This window comes from Cataglyphis hispanica, chromosome 14, assembly GCF_021464435.1.
Source record: "Cataglyphis hispanica isolate Lineage 1 chromosome 14, ULB_Chis1_1.0, whole genome shotgun sequence".
Taxonomy (NCBI): domain Eukaryota; kingdom Metazoa; phylum Arthropoda; class Insecta; order Hymenoptera; family Formicidae; genus Cataglyphis; species Cataglyphis hispanica.
In genome coordinates this window covers 4,464,420-4,488,222 of record NC_065967.1, presented here as the reverse complement: position 1 = coordinate 4,488,222, position 23,803 = coordinate 4,464,420, and the positions used below count along the sequence as shown (strand labels likewise).

Below are 23,803 nucleotides of genomic sequence, written 5' to 3'. Positions count from 1 at the left end.
GCTACTATAAGTCTTTTAGCGCGTATTTCGAGTCATGTATATACACATCAAGACCAGAATCAAAATTATGAATTATTGTTTTGTTGCGATCATTATTATAAGCAATAATTATTTCTTCAAAAATATTTAAAGTTAAATATATTTCGTCCAATGCTTTATCCTTTGACGGCATGGTTCGGATTAAGATTATCGCGCAATTAAACAAATCGCAAAATTGAGTAATTAACAAAAAGCTTAATGATACATCAATCGTTCAATTAATATATAATCATAATATCAAAAATATCTTATATTTTAATACTTCGCGTGTATATATATATATATATATATATATATATATATATATATATATATATATATAATATGATAGTACGTAAAATATTTCGGCAACAACTTTTCAATAACATAGTGTTCGACTTTGCGACCCTATTGTTTACGTTTACATATATAATCTTATCATTCGTACGGCGACACTCAAAGAGTAACGTAGTGGTACGAAGCGCTGCGCATATTCTTAAATATTTTTCTTAAATGTAAATTTTTATTTACATTTATTCTCAAATATAATCTCACGTTATACGGATATAATTTTGTAATATGATGTATATATATATATATATATATATATATATATATCATATTACAAAATTATATCCGTATAATACCCTCCCAGGGTGTAACCTTGGCGTGGTGGGAGGGCATAGTACCCGGATGGTACCTTAAGGGTCTTAAAGACCTCCTGAGGTATTGAGAAGGGGAAACCAAGCACCCAACGCCGTCGTCGCTGTCATCGTGCCGCGGACGGCTCGTCGTATCGTTAGTGCTGTCAACGTGCCGCGGACGGCTTATCGCGGCGTCGGTTCCGTCAACGTGCCGCGGACGGTTTTCGCGTCGCGACGCCGCTCCCGTGTCCCGTCATCGTGCCGCGGACGGTTTTCGCGTCGTCGCGTGTCCATACTGCATTACCACGAGTCGTACAATGACTCATATGTGGCACGCACATCTGTGGAAGACTTTAGTGCGTTGCCTTGTTGTTCGTCATCGGAGCGTACGAGCAACGAGAGAGTCGCGTAACCGCATAACCGCGTTTTCGCGTCGTCGCGTCTTCGCGTCGGACTTCTATCCCGTTTTCACAATGCGAGGATCGTACTTCGTTGCCGACTAACTGGGATATCTCTCAGCGTTGCTATCGGTAATATATTAATACCCTATTAATATAATTAATTTTATATAATATTAGGTAACGTTAATACAATATTAATGTTATATATATTATATAAATATTTATGTATTAATAAATTTAATATATTAATGGAGACGCAACGTTAAAACGCCTCAGTATCGCGGCTGAGGTGAATGCCGGCCGCGTAGCAACGTATGATCATGCATAGTATAGATGCGATGATCGCGCGGTTAATCAAGAACTTCGGTTCGAGAATTGGCTGTTGGGGGCACGCTCTGCTTCGACGAACGGTTTCGGCCTGAATCGGTAAGAATTCGATCGATTTTTGAATCGTCGTTCCCTCATCTTGTACCGTCTATCAGCTATACTGTATCGCATTGAGGACAGTTGGCTGTGTTTTATTAGGTTCGATCTTCGCTCGCTAGAGAAGCTGATTTCTCATCTTCTAAGTGATCTAAATTGTGAACACTTAGGACTTGGGTATCTTCATTCTCGACACGTCTCTCAGCCTTATGATAAGCGTAAGTTTCAGTCTGTATGATAGAAACTTGGTGGTTCTCTGTGATCGTTCCTAATAAAGTTCGAGTCGGCCCTCGGTGAGAACAAGCGCGGACAAGAATTGAGCGTCGATTCCATCAATCGATTTCGTCTTCTTCCTTTGCTCGCTTAACCCTAGCTCGGAGTAATCGTGAATTCCCGACTTGTCGACTCGCAGTATGATTCTCGAGTGAAACGGGGTTCGATCGTGCCGAAATTCGAAAGTGCGGGAGTTTCGTTTAAAGTATCGCGCGTAAAAGTGCGGGAGTATTTTTTAATAAAAGTGCGGGAGTGCCGTTTAAAGTATCGCGCGTGTGAATCTACCTGAGAGGAGGAGGAGGCCTAGGAGAGGCATCGGGCATCGCTGAAACAGCCCTGTGGTAAGTAACTTCTTATTTATATATTCATTATTTATTAATTGTGTACAATTTAAATCAAGCAATTAATCACGTAATTTGACTTTTTATTTATATATTTTAAACAAAAGACAATTAGAAAAAAAATTTTTATATAAAATCTATAATCTTATAAAAGTTTCTACTTTTAGATTATAGTTTTTATATGAAATTATTACAGTTATTAGTAGTTTTTTCAAAATTTATAAAATCATTTTATTAATCTGCTTATTATTATATGCATCGAATATAAAATTCAATGCGTATAATAAATTTTTGGAAATATTAATTATTTTGAGCATTACTACAATTTGCACCTCCTTTTTATGTTACAGATCAACGTAGCGACCTTAACATCCTGAGAGGAGGAGGAGGCCTAGGAGAGGCATCCTGCATCGGCGGAGCAACCCAAGGGTGAATATTATTATTTGTATATTAATTATTATTATAAATCCCGTACATTTATTAATTTGATTCGATCATTATTTAAATAGTTTAAAAAAGAGAGATTCAGACTATAAAAGTTTTTATTTAAAAAAATAGTTTTCTTTTTTAGAATTTATAAAATTATTCCATATTTATATATCTTCTTATTATTAAACGCATCGGATATAAAATTCGGTACAATAATAATTTCTTGAAATATTAATTATTTTAAGCGTTGCTATAATTTGGATTTTATATTTGTGTGTTGCAGACAACGTAGCCTCAAGACCAAATCTCCGCTGTTGCGCATCAGTGCCGGTGAGTGACGAACTTTTATTTAATTTTAAGATAATGGATTTTTAGAGATTGTAGATGTAATTCGTAGCTTGTAGATTATTGATGAATCCGTTATCTTAAAATGGATGGACTAGAATAAATTAGATATATTTATATTTATATCATAATTTGATATATTCCTTTAATAGCAATTTGCATTAAAGCATATTATCAAAGCAAACTGAAACATAAATAAAGAAATAGAGAAAAATTTTCAATTCTTTATCAATTCATCGTTATTATTCTCTATGATCAATTATACATCAATTATTATATTATTTATTTTATTTAATAAAGAACTTGTCAATTTTATTATTATATATATAATTATTTATTCTTAAAATGCACTCTAATTTTATCTTGTAGTCCATCTATCTATATGTAGTGTAGAAAACTTTGTTTTGACTGATATAAATTTAAGTTATCGATCAAATCATGTATAGTGTTTAAAGAAATAAGTGAATAATAATAGTATAAAGCAAAAATGAATAATGTTTTATTAATTCTATTTTATTATAAATTGTATTATAAAAGTAATATTATATATTACAAAAATTTTAAACAATCACAATTTTTAATTAATGATTTGACATTGTATATCAGTTGCAAAGCAAAGTTGTATTAAGACAACGTACAACAAATGGTCCTAACGTATTACGACCATCAACGAGCGTAAAATTACGCTCATGCAGCGGTGAAATTAATTAGCCGGTAATGGGAGAAGTTTTTCTTCTTCATTGACCTTTAGAGATCGAAGATGTTTTATTTCTGGCTAAAAATAGCCAGATTAAATGCAGCCAAGATCAACGAAAGGTAGGTCCAATATTGGCTTGAAGAATGGATTACATATCTACGTAAGTTAGATGACTATTATTGGTCAAGAGAGATAAATGATATACATGAAGAAAAAGTTCATATGTTTTCGCGTTTTTATATGCAATGGCACACATAATTTACATAAAATAAACGCGTAAAATAAACGAGTACGAATAAAATAAATAATAATGTATAAAAAAATAAGCAGAGACGCGAAAATGAACAGAGGCAGTAAAACGTTATCGATGCATTCGTAAATTAAATCCTGATTTTCGTGGGTATATTTCCCAAAAACTTCGAATAATCGCGGATTCCCGCTGCTTTAGCCAGCAAGTAGGGTGACTAGGGCTATTAAGATTGCTAGGCCTATTAGGATTACGAAAGCTATTAGGATTGCTAGGGCTGTTAAGGGATAATTAGGATTATTAAGATTTCTTCTATAAAATATTGTAAAGCTTTTCATACGATATTGAAATTTAATACAATTTAAGATCGCAAAATTTAATATAATTTCAAAAAACTTGTACTGTCAAGATTAATATAAAATGTTGTATATCATTCTTAAATTTTTTTTTTGAATATTCATATTGCATGTAATATAAATCACACGTAATGCAAATATTTAATTAATTTCATATTGTATTATAAATTATAGCTCTTTTGTATTCTATATTATATTTTGTTTTATAAATATTATATTTTATATTTAAAAAATTATATTATTAATTATATTTTATGCAAATTATGTTGTTATAAACATCTTACATAATGTTAAGTTCAGATATAAATGCTATCAGTACCTAATAATTTCGGTAACATGATGAATAAAACTAATCTAGACTAAAATATAAATATCTCGGATTATTTAATTTGTCACATATATAAATTGTGTGAAATATTGTATTAATCAATTTAAGCAATAGAAATTTTGCTATTATCGTTGTTTTTAATCGTTTTGCGAATTATTCAATTATTCAACGTCAAATTATTTGATGCTAATAACATCACAATTGCACTTTAGTTGTAATCTATATAATGAAATTATTTTATGTATTGTAACTTGTAATGTTGTAAATTACAAATTACATAAAACTGTAAGACACGTGTAACAATATAAAATTCGTTAAATTAATACATAGATGAATAAAATTTACTCTTTCTTTAATAAAAATTTCTATTTCTATTAATCTAAAATTTAACAGTTTTCTTTTAATATACTGAATCATCAATAAATGTTGGAAATTTTTATTCCAAAACTTCGGTCACATTAATTCGGTCTTATTAATCCTTCTAATGTAATGTAAAATTATTGAATAATGATATAAAAATTCGATACTAAATCAATAATCAAAAATTAGCTTTTCACTCGCGAAATTTAATAATTGCTTTTTCAATATTTCACATAATTTTGTGTATAGCTGACAAAATTTAATATTTGATTTTAATTAAATGTATTCTCAAATTCCATATCAAAATTAAATATTTGTTAAATGACTTATATAATAAATTACATCGCGAATATCGCGTTTTTTTCTATATTCTTGGACGCGGATCACTGCAACAAAAAAATTGTAACTGTCTTTCATATCAAGTAATGGTAGATGTTTGCGAATGCGTACTTTGATTGGAAAATCGAGACAATCTTCATCGCGTAGAGTTATGTATTTTTCATCGGTTCTTGAGGGATCCATTCATGTCGACTAGTTCGATACTACGTTGAAATATGGGATTGAGGATTGAAAAGTTCAAGAGAGCTTTACAAGCAACGCATCTCGATAAAACACGCGAACGTAAAGAAAGAAAATGTATTTTTGCTCCCCGCCCTTAATTATCAACAAAAGATCTTTCGCACATACCTTCCACGAGAAGTGATTTTATTTTGCACAGGCCATAGGTTTCTTTGTTAGATTTTCTCGCGAGAAATATATAAAAAAAATCTGCACGTTCGCGGGACGATGATTTAAGATCTTACGAAATTAAATCGCTTTTGAAATGTCGTTGGTCAGGATGATTACGTCATTAATGAGAAAAATATGGTTCGATCTTTTGAAATCCTTATGTAGTATATTTATAACTGAAAACGAAGCAAGGGAAACGCGCAGTTAAAAAGAATATTTTATAAAAGAAGAAATTCTTTATATCGTAAAAAATATGTCGTAAACTTAAAACAAATTGATTAAGATAAATCATAGCAATAATTTTATTACATCTGAACGATATCTTAAAATATATCATAGAGTTTTATCATATTTTTAAGAAAACGGATTTCAATATTCATTAATTCATAGACACGACTTTTTAACAATTTTTTAATATCTATTTTACAAACGGATTTTTTATACATTATAAATTTATATTCCACAATTGAGATAAATATTGACATGCTTTATAAAATTTGTATTTAATTTTACGGATTATACAACTTTCGTAATTTGACGGATGCACAATCAACAGAATTGTTGTCGAATACTGTTCGATCAAAGTCACAAACGATAGCATATCGAAAAGCACAAATGGAAATGGAGATGAAGAACTCGGGTGATCCAAATCAATAAATCATAAAGTTTTTCCAAAAAATTGAGAAGTCAAAAAAGAGAGGAGAATTGTTTAGGATTGTCATGTGAAAAATGTTTATTCTCGCGATTTCATTCAATATTTCATTCAAATCGATTCTGCCAAGATTAGTAATTCCCTTTAAAAATGCAACTCGCAAAAACACGCTTTTTTCAAAAACCTTTTTTTCCAGAATAAGAACTTCTCGAAAAAAACATTTTTTTTGTTCTTATTGATTATTAGTATTTCTTATCTCTCGTATATTATAATATCCATTATTAATCGTTAAATCATTGATTTTTTGGCGCTTTTTGTAGTTAAAAGAAACTTGAGCACTTCAACATTTTATTTTTGTAAACAACCGGAGAGTATGTTTATGTTAGCAATTTTCAATGTGTAACAATGTAGTTTGTCACCGCTTCATATTTTCAATATTACTTCGCCAAAAATAATATTTTATCTACTAGTAACAGTTGGCAAGTATATATTTATTAAATAAAAACAATATTCAACTTTTAAATTCTTTCTAAATAAAATTTAATCATTAAATTTGACATATTAATTTATTCACAATTTTTATAAATGAATTTCTGATCTCTTTGTATCTTCTCGAGAACTTGCGACACAATGCGAGATTATCTTCGATACTAAATTCTGATTTAAGATCGCCCGTATTCAAAACAATCCCATAATAAGCTTAACAAACAGATTCAATTTATGACAAGGGAAGGAAATAAATCGCAATGTGAAACAGCTGCAAGGAGCACTTCAACTCTAGCAAAAAGGGGCACGTAAATTCTCGCGAGGGAGTATCTAGGGGTGATATGGGGAGTTAAACACTCGAGGGAGCTTGCAAGTTTAAGTTTCTCCTGTATGAACGAGCAATCCCAGTACTAAAACTCTCATATCTACTTTTCATATTTCTTACATTTTTGTATTTTTTAATTTTTATATGTGCGTATAATATATTTTATATTTTTATACATATTTTCCATATACTCTGAATATGAATTTAAATACAATTACTAAAAAATGTCTCTAATTTTGATTACATTACTTGAAATAAATCAATATATAAATAATATATTGAAATAAAAAATATATTGTCAAAGTCTATTACGTGTTTGCTTCAATTTTCTATCTATTAAATTTTGAGAAAAAAAGAATTATATATTCCTTTTATTCTTTTTTACTAATCTTCTAAAACTTATTAATAAAACTAATATCTTCTAAAACTTATCAATAAAAAAGGAGCTATTAAGGAGAGCGACAGAGAAAGAGAGAGGAAGATAAGAAACTATTCGACAATTATAAATCAATGTAGCAAAAGTTGACAGAATCACAAACGATCGGATTTGCACTTCTTTGAATCTATTGATGTAAGATAAGGAGATGTCCTCTCAACATTCATGCCAGTTGTCTATAAACCATCGAACGGGTCGAAAATCGTGATTCTGCTCGCGAGATCTCATTTCAACAACTAATGCCTTCGTGTCTAGAATAAACGACCATATCGCATTGTAACGGTTCGCGCTGTTTCTCGATTTTGACCCTCGTCGCGTAGCGAACTTTGGTCATATTTCGTAGTTGAAACTACCGTTTCCTTCGACTTTATAAACTTTAGGATACGATAACGTTTCTCTTTTCATCCTTGCTTTATCTCACTACAAGAATTTAGCATTATCACGATTCAGAAATATCATGTTTTTTTTCATTAGACAAAAAATTTATAAATATAAATAAATATTTTAGATAAATTTAAATTTAAATTAATTTTCATTGTTAGCTTTGTTGAAGGAATTTAAATAAATTTACATGAATTCTTTTAACCTAATAAACACTAGTGCGAGAAAGAAAAAGTTGAAATAAATTTATGTAAATGTTAGATAACTCAAATTTTCAAACGCAAAAGAAAAATCCTTTAAAATTTCCTGTGTTGTTGAGAATACATTTTACAGCACTTGTAAATATCTCTAGGTCACGAAGTTGGAGCGAAAGAAATTATGTCGTGTTTAGCAACAATCATTCAAGTTTTCCACTTTCAAGCGCGCTTGCTTGTATAACAGATATCGGCAAAGTTTGCGATAACTTCCTCCCGTTTACAATTGCAACTCGTTTCGCGCTTTTTTTCTCTCTCCGAACTTCAGTAGAACGGGATTAGGAAATTCTTGGGGAATGTTTTTGCGAAAGTTCGCGACGGACATCAATTACTGCGGTCGGCTGCATTGAAACAAGAATGAAATATCAGCGAGAGAGAAGAAAGAGAAGATAGGAGGAAGGAGGAATCGAAGAGAACGCGAGATGTATAATTGGTATTGATAAGTATAATTGACCGATCGAAAAGAGACGAATTATTCATCCTCCTTCCGCCCCGCTCTTGATGCTATTGAGTTATTTATCAGGCTTTTATTACCGCGTGCACTTAGGAAATTAAACCACGAGCAATGTTTCAACGAAATATTGTTCTCTATTATTTCTCTTTTTGTTTCTCTCTCCCTCTGGTATTAGAAATATAAGGTGTTAATATGATTAACTTATGCTCTCTATTTAGCGTTTCCATATCGGATGATGATAAATATCGCTCTAAATCGTCGATAATTTTTTGACGTTCCGAATGTATAGAAGGCCAGGTTCTTTATTAATTTCCGGTCCATACTTAACTTTCGAAGAATTTTCAATTTTTTTTATTAATAATAAATTCTTTTATAATGTAAAATTCTAAATTCATTAAATATTAAATTCTCTCTTTTTTTTCTCTTGCCATATTATTTATACAATTACAAATATATATACTTTCGACTTTGTAAAAGACTTTTAACGACAAACAAATATATATACAGATATATTCCGCGTATTCAAAATCTTCTTTCTTTTTTTAAAAAAACGCCAAAATTAGATCTCGATATTCCGCGCGAACAAAAATTCTTGAATATAACAAGATTGCAGGATGCAAGAAAATATCCGACAAGTTCCACGTGGACGAATAACGAGGCGGTTTCGTCGGGATGGCGATGCGCGGGGAATGATAATTGAAGGCTCCAAATGATACTTTGATGACCATCCTGCTCTCGAGTTTCCTCACGGGAGGAGCTTTTTCATCGAGAGCACGTTTCTTCGGTGCACATCGCCGTGGAAACGTATTTTTCTATTCTTCCTCTCTACAGAATGTGGATCACTCCAACGATAGTAATAAAACGGTGAGAGAGAAAGAGAGAGAGAGAGAGCGTGGAATGAAACAGGATAAGGTTTATTGCGCGCGTTCCGGAGACGTCCTTTTTCTCTCGCGGCACATCGCACAAACAAAAACTGGAAGATAGAGAGTAATAATAATGAGAGGAAAATGTTCTACAAGGTTCCTCAGAACGTTCAAATGGCTACCTATTATTGCAAGCAGTATAATTGCGCAAAATGCATTAATGCAAGTATAATTTTAAAAATATATAAAGAGGATATAAAATAAATAAAAAAATTAATACATACATTTAGAAAAAAAAATTTGTTTTTACATGTTTTATATATATTCTTCTTTAACATTTGAGTATATAAAAAAAATCACATAGTATTATTAAATTGTTAACAGAAAATAATTTTTTATCAATTTGTGATAAAACTATAATTACATATAGAGCGCAACTACATATAAAACTTGACAAAATCGCAATCAAGGGAAAAGAAAAACAAACAATACTTTTCTGATACATCTTCTTTCTTTGTGCGATTCCTCAGAAAAATCGCTAGAGGTATACATGGTTTCATTATTAAGATATAACAGCAATCGATGAAGCAAACGATGACAGCACAGGCTTCGAAATCTCATTCCAGTCACTACAAATTGCAATTGACAGAACGTATCTTTCTTTACGCGGGAGGATATAAGAAAGACGATATAAGAAAGGAAAAGCAAAGGCGGTTGTAATCCATCGAAAACAGACGAAGGAAATGAGGGCAATATCCTATCCGTTTTTATCTCCTGAGGATGACGGCAGGATAAAACGGCTAGCGTAAACAATTCGCGCGCTAGTCTAGAGAGGAGAGCAGGGACAAAGAAGGAGAAAAGAATGAAACAAAATCGCGATTACGATTGCGGAGAATCGAGCGAGAAGAACTCTAGTGCTGATTTCATCGCGCGAATGGAATGCGAACGGAGAATGCAAACGAAAGATAGCTCGGCGAAATGCAGTGACGGTGAGATTCCATCCGATCTTATCGTCGAAAGATTCTTTAGAGAAATATTATAACCGACTGTCTCTTTGCGCGGCAAAAAAAATTTTACCAACGTGCTTCTCTGTTATTATCTATTTTCCGTTATATTTTCAGCGGATTCTGCACTATGTGTAATTTAAATTTAAATTTAAATTTTGAATAATAAACAAAGAATCTTGTATAATTTTGACAGTCTAATAATATAAAACTAACACTTTTATTTTTTTTTCTTTCTTTAGATATTTGCTGATCTGATTATTTTAATGAAAAGAAAGATTCTTCTCTTATACGAATTTTATAATTCTCTAATAATAGTTTTTTTTTTTTTAATTGCTTTGGAATTTTTCGCTGAAAATATATCACAATGTTAATAATAACATCAGTTTTCATACGCGATCTGTTTCAATTCGCTAAAATTTCCCTGCGCAAAGATATCGCTATATATTTCCATCACGTAATAATTTCTCTTTGAAATAAAAGACACTCCATTTTCTTGTGCATTGTTTAACACTTATAAAATTAATCGATCGTATCGCGTGAAAAATTATCAATCGAAGATAAACGGTATCTGTTTAACGCACTTCATTTTCGGCTTTCACGCGATTTGTCTCAACTCGCTACAACTCAAGTGACCGGTAATAGTCGATGGACGACGAGCAAAGGCGCGCGGGCGCGCGACTCGCGCGACAGCGAACAGCTGACCGCTCACGTGACTAACAGCGGGATCGGCCATGCGTACGCGCGTAGTAGCCGCGACCTACCTCATTCCCCTCGCTCCGCATGTGCGACTCTTCATTCACGAATTGAGCATGCGCCCGCCATTTTACGAGTGGCAATAACTCGGCAAAAAATCGACGTAGCCACGTGTGAAAAAAATGAATCTTCAGATCTTGCGATCGCGCATTTGTTTCGTAGATGCAATTATTAGAATTTTCAAGAAGAATGCAAAAATATTCAAATATCGTCAAATGTTAGAATGAAGTTTCTTCGATTGCGAGTTTATTCGCAATTAATTGATTAATATACTAGTAGAAAAATGTTTCAAAATGCACGAAATGTCTTATATCTTTATTTTAAAATTAAATACGTGGCGCAAAAATTCTTTTCAACGCAGAAAAATGCGATCTCGAGATTCTGCCGTAAAAAGTACATAGATATATGTCATGTTTTGCAGATAGGCATATTTGTAGATATGAAGTAGGTAGCATGAAGATGCAAGAAGCAAGCCGGAAAAAAACTAGGTTGAAAGTTATTAATAATTTATACAGGACCTTCTTTCTCGCCTCAAAAACTTACTCGAATTACAAGGTCCGTTTGCGTAGCTCTCTGCTTTTGTTCGCCGAGACTTGGAGAAACACTTTTTAATTCTAAAAGGCAAACGGTTTACGATTTGTAAGGACTGTTGTCCCTTTTGCGACAATGTTTTCTATTTTATCCATCATGTTTTTCTAAGCGTGAAACTCTACGTACTTTTATTACGTGCGCACGAGTCAAATATTGATACTGCAAATAGTTCGAGAATGCAGAGTGAACGTGAGTTGTAGCTAGAAATAAAAAAGAAAAATGCGCGGAATGATCACGTACACAATCGACCATGTATTCTGTTATTTTTTCCGGGCTTCTTTTTCATTCCATTCGCACGCGGCTTTCATCCATGCCCGAGAACGGAAACTCTGTATTTCGCGCGAGCAGAAATGTCATAAATATTCCACACCACGCACGTATATCGCGCGCGCTTCGCGGTTTTATTATTCCCCTCGCAGAAGTTACGCGGCCAATCTTTATTCCCGCATGGGACTATCATTTTATTCGCGTAAAAATGTGCGATCTCTCAGGCAACCAGTCCGCTACTTTTTCGCTAGTTGGCGAGTATGATTTCACAAGAGAGATTGGATCCAATCGCGAAAATATACAAAAATAAAATGAGTCTGTTTTCTTTTTTGCTATTCATACACAAAGGCTAAAATAATTCGGGAAACTAAATTTCTCGCGACGTATTATAATGGTATAATAATTTTCTCAATTTATTAATCATAATATAGAAAAATATTTTGTTGTGTAAAAAATTAGATATTTTATTATTTAGTTATTAGATTTATAATAATTATAAAATTTGTTTAAATATCCAAGATTGATAAAGAATTAATTTACAATCGATTAATTTATTTATATCTCACTGCATATTTGATCGCTGTTGATAGGAAACGTGAAATAAAAATTAAAATTTTGATAAACCTTTTTTTCCTCTACTTCTCTCTTCTTTCATCGTTCAAGAATTATCCGTTGTAATATCGCGCCAGTTCCTAGGCATCGGCGAGATATCGCCCTTCGATATCTCGCAGCGGCGACGACCAATGGCGTGAGTGTGAAACGAGGACAACGCGTACCGAGAACCTCTCGCTTTAGTGGGGTTGTCAGTTCGTGCCCGCTCGTCTTATACACCAGTCGTGAGAGCGACGTTGGTGCGTCGCGCGAATCTTGAGATGGCGATGAGTTGCTTTCTTTGCGAACAACGCTCTGAAGACGCGAACGAGATATCATTCCACGCGTAAGAATTCTATATATTTGAATACGTTCTTTTCTATGGTCCTCGTATAGAGAAAATGCAACAAAAGAAGGAGAGAGAAAGAAAGAGGGCAAGCGTTCCAGCGCTTGCCTCTAAACGCATGCGTATTGAAAGCTTTGTACAAACTCTGTCAAAAGTTTTATCAGAGTTTTTATTAGAATCAAATATAAATATCTGTGTATAGAACTAAGAAAAATTTTCCTATCGCATTATATCGAAAGAGAAACAATAATCCATGCTTGAGCTCTCTCAGCTGATGTCTTAAATGCTAGTATGCATTCCAATGTATAAAGTTCAATAGATCTGTGCATATGTATTGTGCAAATAATAAAAGGGAGATGATAGGATCTAGATGGATCGATAACTTTACACAATTTTTTTTAAAGATGAATGAATACGAGTGATGGATTGATTAAGAATGAAATTACCAGAGATGACGTAGATTTCCTATTGTAAATTATTAATTTGTATTTTATGATTTTATTCAATACACATATATATGCATAGAAACTAGTACTGTCTCCCTCGCATCCTCGCGTATTTCCTTTTTAGTTTCCCTGAGAACGAGAATCGTCGGAAAAGTTGGCTGGACGCGATTGGCAAAACTAATACGGAAGTGCCCGCTGAATCGTCACTGTGTTCGCGTCATTTCTCACAAAGTTGTTTCACAGGCTCGAGCTTAAGGGACAATGCTGTTCCGACTTTGCAACTGGAAGCATATTTTTCAGCGGAAGAAGGTCGATCGCAGGAAGAATCGGAAACCGAATTATCTGTTCCAATCACGAGACCGACTGTCTCAAAGTAAGAAAATTAATTATATAAATAATTCATGTTAAAAGTAAAATAATATTTCGTAACTGACTGAATCATTAAATAAATTTTCATATATTGCATTAATAGAAATAAAAAACTGTCAGAGAGAGAGAGAGAGAGAGAGAGAGAGAGAGAGAGAGAGAGAGAGAGAGAGAGAGAGAGAGAGAATATATATTTCTATTTTATATTATAATTAAACTCTTTCTGTAGAAAAAGCTTAAGCAAGAAAATTGTATAATTTATAATATAATCTATTATATAATTATTTTTAACTGCATTTATTACATTTTTGTCTTCTCTTTTTCTTTCTCTCTTTCTTTTTCCAAATTTCAGATATATATTTAATTAAGATGCAGAAAGTATAATTACAATTATAGCATGTTCATCTAATGTAGATATAAAAAATTTATAAAAAAATTGTGTGTTTTGTTGCCTGAGAGAGATAGAGAAAGAGAATACACGGAATTAACTTAGTCTCTCATCCGAGAAAGTATACGAGATTGTAATTCAAATTACACGTGAATTAGATGTACTTAATTCTTGCCGGAATTAAATAAACAATCTAATGATTGATTTCTAACATCGTCGCGTTAATCGAGTTTCGAGTTTCTCGGATACGTTCAACGAACGCGTTGTTTTCCTTCCCAAGAGGACGGCGTATTCACATGTTGTCGGATGAGGAGATGAAGGAGATGCAGCCGATCAAGTACGTGCGCTTTCTCAAGAGCGTCAACTGGGACGAGATTTCCAAGGTACCGGCGGAGGCAAAGATTGTCTGGGAGGTGGCGATGGAGGAGTTAAAGGAAGACAACGAAAAGATAAAACATTTGCAGGCGCATGCTCGTCAACTCAACGCGACCGTTTTAAAGCTAAAGAACGCGCTGAAAACGCGAAAGAAAAATAAGACCAAAAAATCTCATTAAATTAGGTTTACAAATAAATGTGTATGTACATTTGTATATACAAATTTTTTTTTATTTTTTTTATTTAAATTTTATTTCTACTCGATTAATTCTGTAAATTTTTTAGTTTTTGTAGTTCTGAAATTCCTGAGATTAAAGAATAATCTCGGGAATAGGAATAACCTAGATATATTTTTAATAATATAAAGTCCTCTTTATGAATTAAAATATAATTTTCCACACAACCTTCATTATTTTTTTACAATTTTCATTTGATTAAAATTTAATTTTGTAAGATTAAAATGAAATTTTTCTAAAGTTTGAAAATGTGTTGGCAGTAATTATATTAACTTATAAATTTACAGCATCTCTCTGTATGAGAAAGAGAAAGAGAGAGAGAGAGAGAGAAATATTCATTTTCCGTTAGATATTAAAATGAAATTGCGTTTTTTTCCATTTCGCCTCTTAGATTTATTTTCGGAACGATCGATTCATTTGCGATTCAATCGCGTACGAGAATAGGGAGGTGAAACATTCGAACCGGCTCACTCGGATGAGGAAGTAGCGTAATTACGCGTCGCACGAATAAGATACACAGTTCTCCCTTTCTCCCTATTATGGCGAACAAGCCTAGGCTGGCTGGTTGTCGCTGTTTGCATTCGACAATGCGACTGCACAACCAGACGGCGCGCCGCAACGAAAGCAAATGCGCTCGTCGATGGCGGGACCCTTTCAGGGAAGACAAATGCGAGCTCGCGCTTGCATTTGCGCTCTCTTCTCCGCGTGACAGTGGTACGCGGTGCGCGTAATACGTTTACCATACAAAACCGAGGAAAATATACGGGACGAACTAAACTAGGAACGGGAGGATGAAAACGAGGAACGATGTGCGAGCGAGATCGCTGTACGAAGGATGAAAGCGGAGCACTTTTTGCTATCTTTTATGATGCGTTATTTATAGATCTATGTACTTAGTTAATATTATTAAAATAATAATAATGCGTAGAAGATGTAATTACTAAGTCGTAATTTACGTAGATTGTAAAGCATTAATTTAATTTAATTAATTTAATTAATTTATATAAATTGAAATTATTTTAGAATAGAGATTAAATCGTACACTTAATTTTATTAAATTATAATATTAACATCGTAATAATTAAAATCGCGATAAATTATAAATTACAAAAGAGAAAAAATAAAAGAGGTAGGCTATATATAAATAATTTATATAAATATATATTAATATATTAAATCCCCTTGTTATTATATTAATATATTAAAACCCTTGATATTTTCATTCCGTGTTTTGATAAGATTAAGCGTGTTTTAATTAAGTTGTAACTTCGTGCTTTTAAGTAATTATATCTTTTATATTTTATATCATCATCTATATATCACATGTAATAAAAAGACTATTAATTTTAAAAGGTCAAAATATGAATGTGATGTGAAACCTTTGCGTTTTATATGCTACGTAAACGTTTCTCAAAAGCATGTTGAATAAAAATCGTATTTCCACTACGTTGGCTTGCCTCTCGTACGGAATTTAGCGAATGTAGTATGGCATGAAACAAGCGAGCGCGCAGCAAGATCAAGGAGGAAAGGATAACGCTGATAGACACGTGGAAAACGAGAATAACACGGCAATAACGGCGCAAGCAGGGGAGGAGGAGGAGGAGGAGGAGGGAGGAGAATCGAAATGGATTCGCGACCTTCTCTCCCAGAGAGAGGAGGAGAGAGAGGAACGCCGGCGAAATACACTAAATCACCAGCCCCAGCGGTACCATCTCTGCAGGATGACGAAGGGCGAATAAAAGAGCGCGCGTGGGTTTGGTTATTCGTTATATTTTATTCACGTTTCATTTCACCCGCCGCCGTACGTAAAACACGGCCCGTAACGAGAACGGCAGTGCATCATCGCGCGATGCGTTCTCGCGTGCAGCCAGAGACCCGCAATGATGCATCGCGACATTGTCTTCGAGAAAAAGAAAAAAAAAACTAATCCAAATATTGATGATTTCCTGGAGAGAATAGTAACGGTAGTAAATTTTAGCATGAAAAGATTTGATTTGAGTGAATCGTTGTGGCGAATTAAAATAATTTATATAATCTATAATTAAACACCATATATTAAATTATATATAATTATATATCGTAATTATAGAAAAAATTATACTATATGAATGTGAAAAACAAAATTTAATTTAATACACATAATATATGAGTTAAGTAAATGAGAGGGAGAAATATAACTTTTAGGTATGTGACACACATTGGGTGATTTATAATTACGCTAAGAAATTTGTGTATTTTCGAAAGAATTCGGGAAATGATATCTCAGTAATAATGCAAAACAATTCAGGCGACTCGAGAAAAATAAAATTCGTATGCAAAACTTCTTACGAGATTTATTTTTGCGCGAGAAGACGGAAAACGTCGCGTATATTTGCGTCCGCATGTGCAATACGCTCACGTTTTTGCTTCACGATGCCATAAAGTCAGTTGCATAAAGATAGTAGGTCAAAAGTTTCTCTATTTTCAAACATCGCAACAACCGTCGGAAACTAGTTCTTGTCATTCTTCTAACCTTCCAACAGTTTTATATAAAGCATATATAATGCATCACTTTTATTATCGATCTTGTTGGCTGTCAGAAAAATCAAGACATATTCCGCAATGAGAGAGAACAGTTCTATTTATAATAAAGAACTGTTTGATATATTTTTATATAGTCAATTTTAATTCTCAATAAATTATAGAAGAGAATTTTCATTTAAGCAATATTAAACTTTATTCAATATTAAACTTTAATTATTCAATATTTAACTTTAACGGTATCTCTTATAATAATATGATAACAATATAAATTTTTAAAAAATAATCCACGTGCTATTTTAAACTAATATTCGGGAAATCCGTGCAAAAGAAGAAGCATTCTGGTCATCATTTTTCGCATAACGCGGAGAAAGAATGCGTGAACAATGGGGCTTTTTTTTGCGCTTATTTTTCGTTTAATCGAGTTTTTTCACATCCTTCATGTTTAACGTGCGTGCATGAAATATCGCTATAAGGCCGCTTCTGGCTTATGTTCTTGACGAGCGCAACCGCAGTTTGCAGGCGGCTGGCTATCGAACGGGTTTGCTACTGAAAAGCCAACTTTACTCCGTCGTCGGACTACAAAGTACCTTATCTACTGCGGAACTAAACGGGATGTAGATTCCTGCTCCAAAACTCAAATTTTCGGTATAACAGCGCTTATAATTTCGATGAAATAGTCATATATAGAGTGTCTGAATCTACTTTAAATTCGAGTTTACGTTGAGTTATATTTCAAGCTCGAAACGAATCTAGCAAGGACTTATGAAAAGGACATTCTGAGTACATATCTATATATATATAAATATATGCATTGATAAATCAATATATATTATAATTCGACGTCTATTTTGGACACCCCATATAATAGACTACTAATTTCCATGCAATTCAGCTGAGCAAATATAATAACTAAGCTGTTTCCCATGGCTACACATTCAGTCAGCAATTTGATATGCTCAAGTTATGATTCTGCGCGGGACGAAACGACGCGGGTAATTCCAACAATAGTATATATCGCTACAACTTAGTACGTATCGAGAATATTTCGCGTAATTTCGACATAAATAGAATTTCCCAAGACTGTTTCTGACATATGTATTCGCTTCAAAATTTAACTCTTTTATATCGAACTTTATACATTTAATTTCAAATATATACAAGTAAAAATAAAAACTTTATATTAAATGTTATGTATATTCTAAAATTTATATATCTTTCTTATCTAATCCTAATTAATTCCAAAAGTTATTAATAGCATTAATGCTATATATAAATATAATTCTTTAAAATTTATCTCATATACAAAATGTTGCAAAAATTTGACGAAGAGATTTGACCTACATACCTTTCTCGCGAATCATTCTGTACATGCCCTTATACCGAGATCCGAGTAAGGCCAGGCCGTAAAGAGAGAAGAAAGAGAGAGGGAAAGAGAGCAAACAACTTTTCTAACATACTCTCAATTGCCGACCGACACGCTAGCGTTATGTCGCCAATGCAACAGCGTCGCCTTAACGCCCGCAGTTACGATAGCGTGCCCGAAATTTCGAAATTTAAACGTCGCGCGAACGACGCTCGCTCATGCTGCGCGATTTTTCTCTTGCCTGATAACGGCCCTCTCCATAAATCTGTCAGTACTATATTGCCGAGAGTTTTACGATCGAGATAAGCCGCTCGTGCGATTTTCGCCGCGTTTCTACGGAGAGAGCTCGAAGGATGAAGCAGTCGATGAACATTATAATCCTGTGCGATCGGATAATTCTTGTTCCCGTTTCCGCTTTATTTCAGTTTATAGTAATATGTTTAAAATTATAATATAATTTGTGGCATATTTAATTTTCAATAACTCTGGTCTCTGCTTTCTCTCTTAAATTCATATAATCGATAATAGTATTAATATTATATCTGTTGGATTGTATTTTGATAATAATATTTTGGCTAATATTTCAATGAAATTATAATTCCGTTAATTCTTTCGACGTATTTTATTTAAATAAATTTTACCTTTTAAACACGTAATATATTTTGTTTTTAACAAAAGATAATAATATAATACTTGCAGAGTCATATTTTTTAAAGGATAAATACGCATGTATTACAGAAACAGAAGTCGCGCGCTAACGCTATTTAAATACCGTGTAATTAACGTAATCGTGGGTGAATATTAATGTTATGAAAGGGAGGACTTACCGTACATCTGCTGAATCCCGTGCCGGTCGTCCTCCGGCAACTCGTAGTTAGGGCTCAGTCCCTGATACCAGGGATACATGAGAGCACCCTGGACTGAGCTGTGCGCCAGTCCCAGGGAATGGCCGAATTCATGAGCGGCCACCGCGAACAGACTAGTACCTGAAAGAGGAAAAAATAAAGGAGAGCTCTTCAAGACTCGCTTATCTGCAGGGTATATCCTAGCAACCTCCCACCTACGCGTGTCGATGTTAACCGCAATATGTGTGAGCATTCCGCGCATGTGTGCGCGGAATGCGACACAAGAAGAGCGTCATTACAGATTCACATACAGGGTCGCGGAATTTTTATGCATTACACGGTGACGAATATTTCGCAAAGGCGGAAACATATTTTGCGATATAGCTGTTTAGTAAAATAGAATAATAAATGTTAAGTTACAAAATTTATATTGTATTTACATCAATTTATATTAATCATACACATTATGAATTATGTATATTTATTATAAATTATATATATATATATATATATATATATATATATATATATATTTATCTATATATACTTATAATTTAAGTTTATTTAAAACTAAGGATGTTAATTAACCAGGATGTAATTAGCTTAATAGAAGCAAAATGAAGGAGAAGTATAATATCTTCTTAATAAAATAAAATATATAAATTAATCTTAATATAATATTCTATTTATTTTTAAAAATCAAATTTAGGAGGACATATTTCTTTATAAAATTATGCAAATCAATAAAATTTATAGCGCAAGTACACATGTTGTATAAAATATAATAAATTATTAATTTTGCGTTCTACATTTTTCAAAAATTAACACTTGGGTGTATATCTTTTTATAAAAATAGAAATTGATTTTGATCTTAATATCTTACTTTTTACGATTGCTTCAAAGGATACTGTCTCACGGTAGAGAGAATTGTATATCGGAAACTTTTCCGCGTCCGTGGACCGAATTTTCCGGGCAATTGCATCGAACTACCGCCACCGCCGCGGAATCTCCGCCTTCGTTTCGTTTCGCTTCGTTTCCATTCGATTCCAATCCGCGTCGGAAAAACTACGTTTCCAGATATGGGTTAGAATTGTAAAACGATCGCCGGGGAGCATTGCCGTTGCCAGAAAAATTGATAGTATCACGAGTCGTCGCTCGTATCACCGGCAAAAATCCTTGACGAAATTTCACGAAAAATCCTCATCCGTAAATTTATATTCAGTCTTCGTGAAGAATATACAATCATCATACAATTCTTACATTATATTAATTCTTACATTTCTTTTAGCTTATGCAGATTTTCTAAAAAATCATAAAGTGTTTATAAAAAGATAAAATTTCTACGTCGAGATATAAAGAATCTATCTGAGGAGAGATTTTTTTATATCTCGACCTAGAAATTTTATCTACCAGCCGAAAAAATCGAGTTTTAATAAAAATTTCAGGTTGTATATTCATTTATTTATTTCCTTTATATAACGCAATACGTGGACTCTATAAGCTTTGTAAGCGATACGGTTTATCGTTCATCCGGGTTCTTGAATTTCCACTGCTAGTGTCAAAATATTAGCGGGCGATGAATGTACGGTATACCGCAACGAAGAAACTTTCGTTATATTTTGCGGACATCTTCTCTTTCTTCTTAGGTTACTCTATTCATATCTCGCTTAAATACACAGGAGACGTGACTAAAGACGAGACGGTGAGATTCTTAAGTCGTGCAAACTTTCAACGTGTACAAGTATTCGATACTTTATACTTTATAACGTTAAAGTTAGTCAATGAGTGATGGCGCCAATAAATTTGATAACAAGGAACAATAAGTATCTTTATATATTTACACTTATTTGATGTAAAATAAGATTTTTATTGTTAAAAAATTTTTTATTCATCTAAAGACATCCTTTTTTCAAATTTCTATCTTTTACACGAAGACTTCAAATATTTAGAATGATTTTATAAGTATGCTTATTGCGGTTTGCCAAGCTAATTGCAAATTCAACTGACATGTGGTCACTCGAAAGCTATTAGCCTAAATGACTGTCGCAGGTAGTATCTCCTTACACGTGAATGCTTAATAATTCTCGTTAGGCGAACGTCATTAATGGTGAGGCAGCCTTCGCTTTAAATTAACCCGGTTACAACGAGAGATGAGAGAGAGAGAGAGTGACAAAGAGAGGGGGGAAGAGAGAGAGAGAGAGAGAGAGAGGACGATACCCATTTTGGACAGAGAACAAATGTAACTGATTCGCGAGCGCCGTTCAACTAGCAGTTATGTCAGTTATGAATTGCTAATGTCGTCCCTGCAGATTCCATCGCACTATCTTTGTAAATAGCGAGAAACTGGGATACAGTTAGATTTGCAAATTACATTGTGTGACTGACGCCTCGCAGGAGGTTTCAGTTCGCTCCACAAAAGTCACTAATAGCAATCAAAGGGAGTATTATATTTCTCCTTTTTCTTTTTCGAGTTAGAAAGGAACATGGATTTCACGGATTTTTTTTTGTAAAACTAGAAGATCTCGAATCATCTAAAGACAAATTGTAAACGAGGAAAAAGAAAAGGAAAGAACAGTGTAAAGGAACACGGGGATTTTAATCTTTTTAATTAAAAGTGCGCGCGTATAGCTTCTGAGATTTTTATTCTCTTATAAATATTCGCTCGCAACGCTGTCGAGATCTTAATTCCTTTAGCCACAGTACATCGATATCGCAAAAGACTTCTGATTCGATCAACGAGAAAACCTACTCTGATATCTATCTTACCGAAATCCAATTCGATGTTTATTGAGAACTATATAGGGCGTTTCAAAACTGCGACTGCTCTTTTCAGCTTCATTCCATGATTAACTTACAAATAATAATTTCTTTGATAATATATATATATATATATATATATATATATATATATATATATATATATATCAATGATATTATATTATATAAATTTTTTACTTCATGTTTTCTAACTAATTTAACATTTATTAATAATTTTTTGACATTTTACTTTAAATAACTTTAATTGACAATCAAATTAAATCTCTCCTCCTTATAACATAAATAAAAATTTAAGAGAATTTATATAATTCAAATCGTATTTCAAATTATTCTTTGATGCTATTCCAGCTTATATAATATAATAATTAAAGTTAGAAAGAAAAATATATTTTTTGATGTTTTGAGTATTTCTATTCATCCTCTTGTCACAGTCGAACAAAAGAATTTAAGTCGACAAATCGGGACGCCGCAATTTTGACACGGAGTGCCAAAATTAACAATTTAAATGCGCATGCAATGGCTGTTAATAGAGGTAGTAGAATCCTGAGGCGGTAATGTACGATGGTTATAACTATGCTAACGGAAACGTGAACGTGCCTGACGCTAAGCCCCGGCGCAATATTAACGACGTCATATAAATTTCGAATACCTCGATCGAAGGAAAGGAATCGAACCCTTATAATAATAATAATAATAATAATCCCATTAGATATAATCGCGTCGAAGCAAATCCGACTTCCGATATCGGATTCGATTTAATTAATAGGACTAATTAATTGTTCGAACGTGGCAGCAATTAAATTAGCTTTCCCTTCTCCTTTAGAGGTGACAGAAAATTACCCGATGTCTTTATCGAGTGTACGAAATGGCGTTTATAAGACGTTTAAAGAGAATTTACGAGCGCGCGTTGCTGCTGATGATAAGCGAACGATGTTATTATTAAGAGTCTCGATTAAAGTTTCACTGAGAAAATTTTAACTCGCCGCCATAAAAGTACATAGTAATGATTGAACTTTAAGCGTCTAATGCGTTATGGTAAAAGTTTAGTAATGCTCAATCAAGTAAAGCTTCTCAGGTAATAGAGAAAAAGATTTGGATTCAAATAAAGTTGCGAATTATCGAATTTCACAATTAAAAAAAAATACATTTTTTAATAGATAATAAAAGAGAGTGTGTAATAATATGTATGCGTGTGTGTGTTGGCGCAATTATATTTCAATTTACTTTTCGCAATCTTTTTCTTCGCTTTCCAGAGTTTCGCAGAAAATAATTCTTCTGACAATGAGAGTAACAAGAATTTCGTTTAATTTTCTCCCACGTTCTTCTAAGATTTTATTCTAAAAAGCTGGCTTCAAAAAAGAATAAATTTAAATCATTTATATACATATGTCAATATTATCTTTAAAATTTTTATTTATGTATAATAGTTAGTTATGTGTCTTTATGCAATAAATTAAAATGTAACTTCTAGAAAAAGTTCGCGGTA

The 23,803-nt window shown here is 32.9% G+C and overlaps 2 protein-coding genes across 3 annotated transcripts in view; one reads left to right on the top strand and one right to left on the bottom strand.

Moving 5' to 3' along the window:
- The window catches only part of LOC126854687 (matrix metalloproteinase-2-like), a 165,416-nt gene that overhangs the window by 9,994 nt on the left and 131,619 nt on the right, over positions 1–23,803 (bottom strand). For both annotated transcript variants that reach the window (XM_050601653.1, XM_050601652.1), the window contains exon 7: positions 19,522–19,680. In XM_050601653.1, coding sequence (XP_050457610.1) covers positions 19,522–19,680 — 159 coding nt within the window. The remainder of the gene's footprint in view (positions 1–19,521; positions 19,681–23,803) is intronic.
- Positions 12,783–15,899, top strand: LOC126854728 (THAP domain-containing protein 1-like). The gene is made up of 3 exons (XM_050601728.1): positions 12,783–12,997; positions 13,568–13,816; positions 14,478–15,899. The coding sequence occupies exons 1-3, from the start codon at positions 12,933–12,935 to the stop codon at positions 14,749–14,751; spliced, it is 588 nt and encodes a 195-aa protein (XP_050457685.1). The 5' UTR covers positions 12,783–12,932; the 3' UTR covers positions 14,752–15,899.

What these genes read in the sequence shown, in the direction of transcription:
- LOC126854728 (XM_050601728.1), top strand. Translation starts at nt 12,933, where the DNA reads ATGGCGATGAGTTGCTTTCTTTGCGAACAACGCTCTGAAGACGCGAAC. An exon ending in AACGAGATATCATTCCACGC is followed by an intron (nt 12,998 to 13,567) that starts GTAAGAATTCTA and finishes TTTCCTTTTTAG; the next exon opens with TTTCCCTGAGAACGAGAATC. An exon ending in ACGAGACCGACTGTCTCAAA is followed by an intron (nt 13,817 to 14,477) that starts GTAAGAAAATTA and finishes TTCCTTCCCAAG; the next exon opens with AGGACGGCGTATTCACATGT.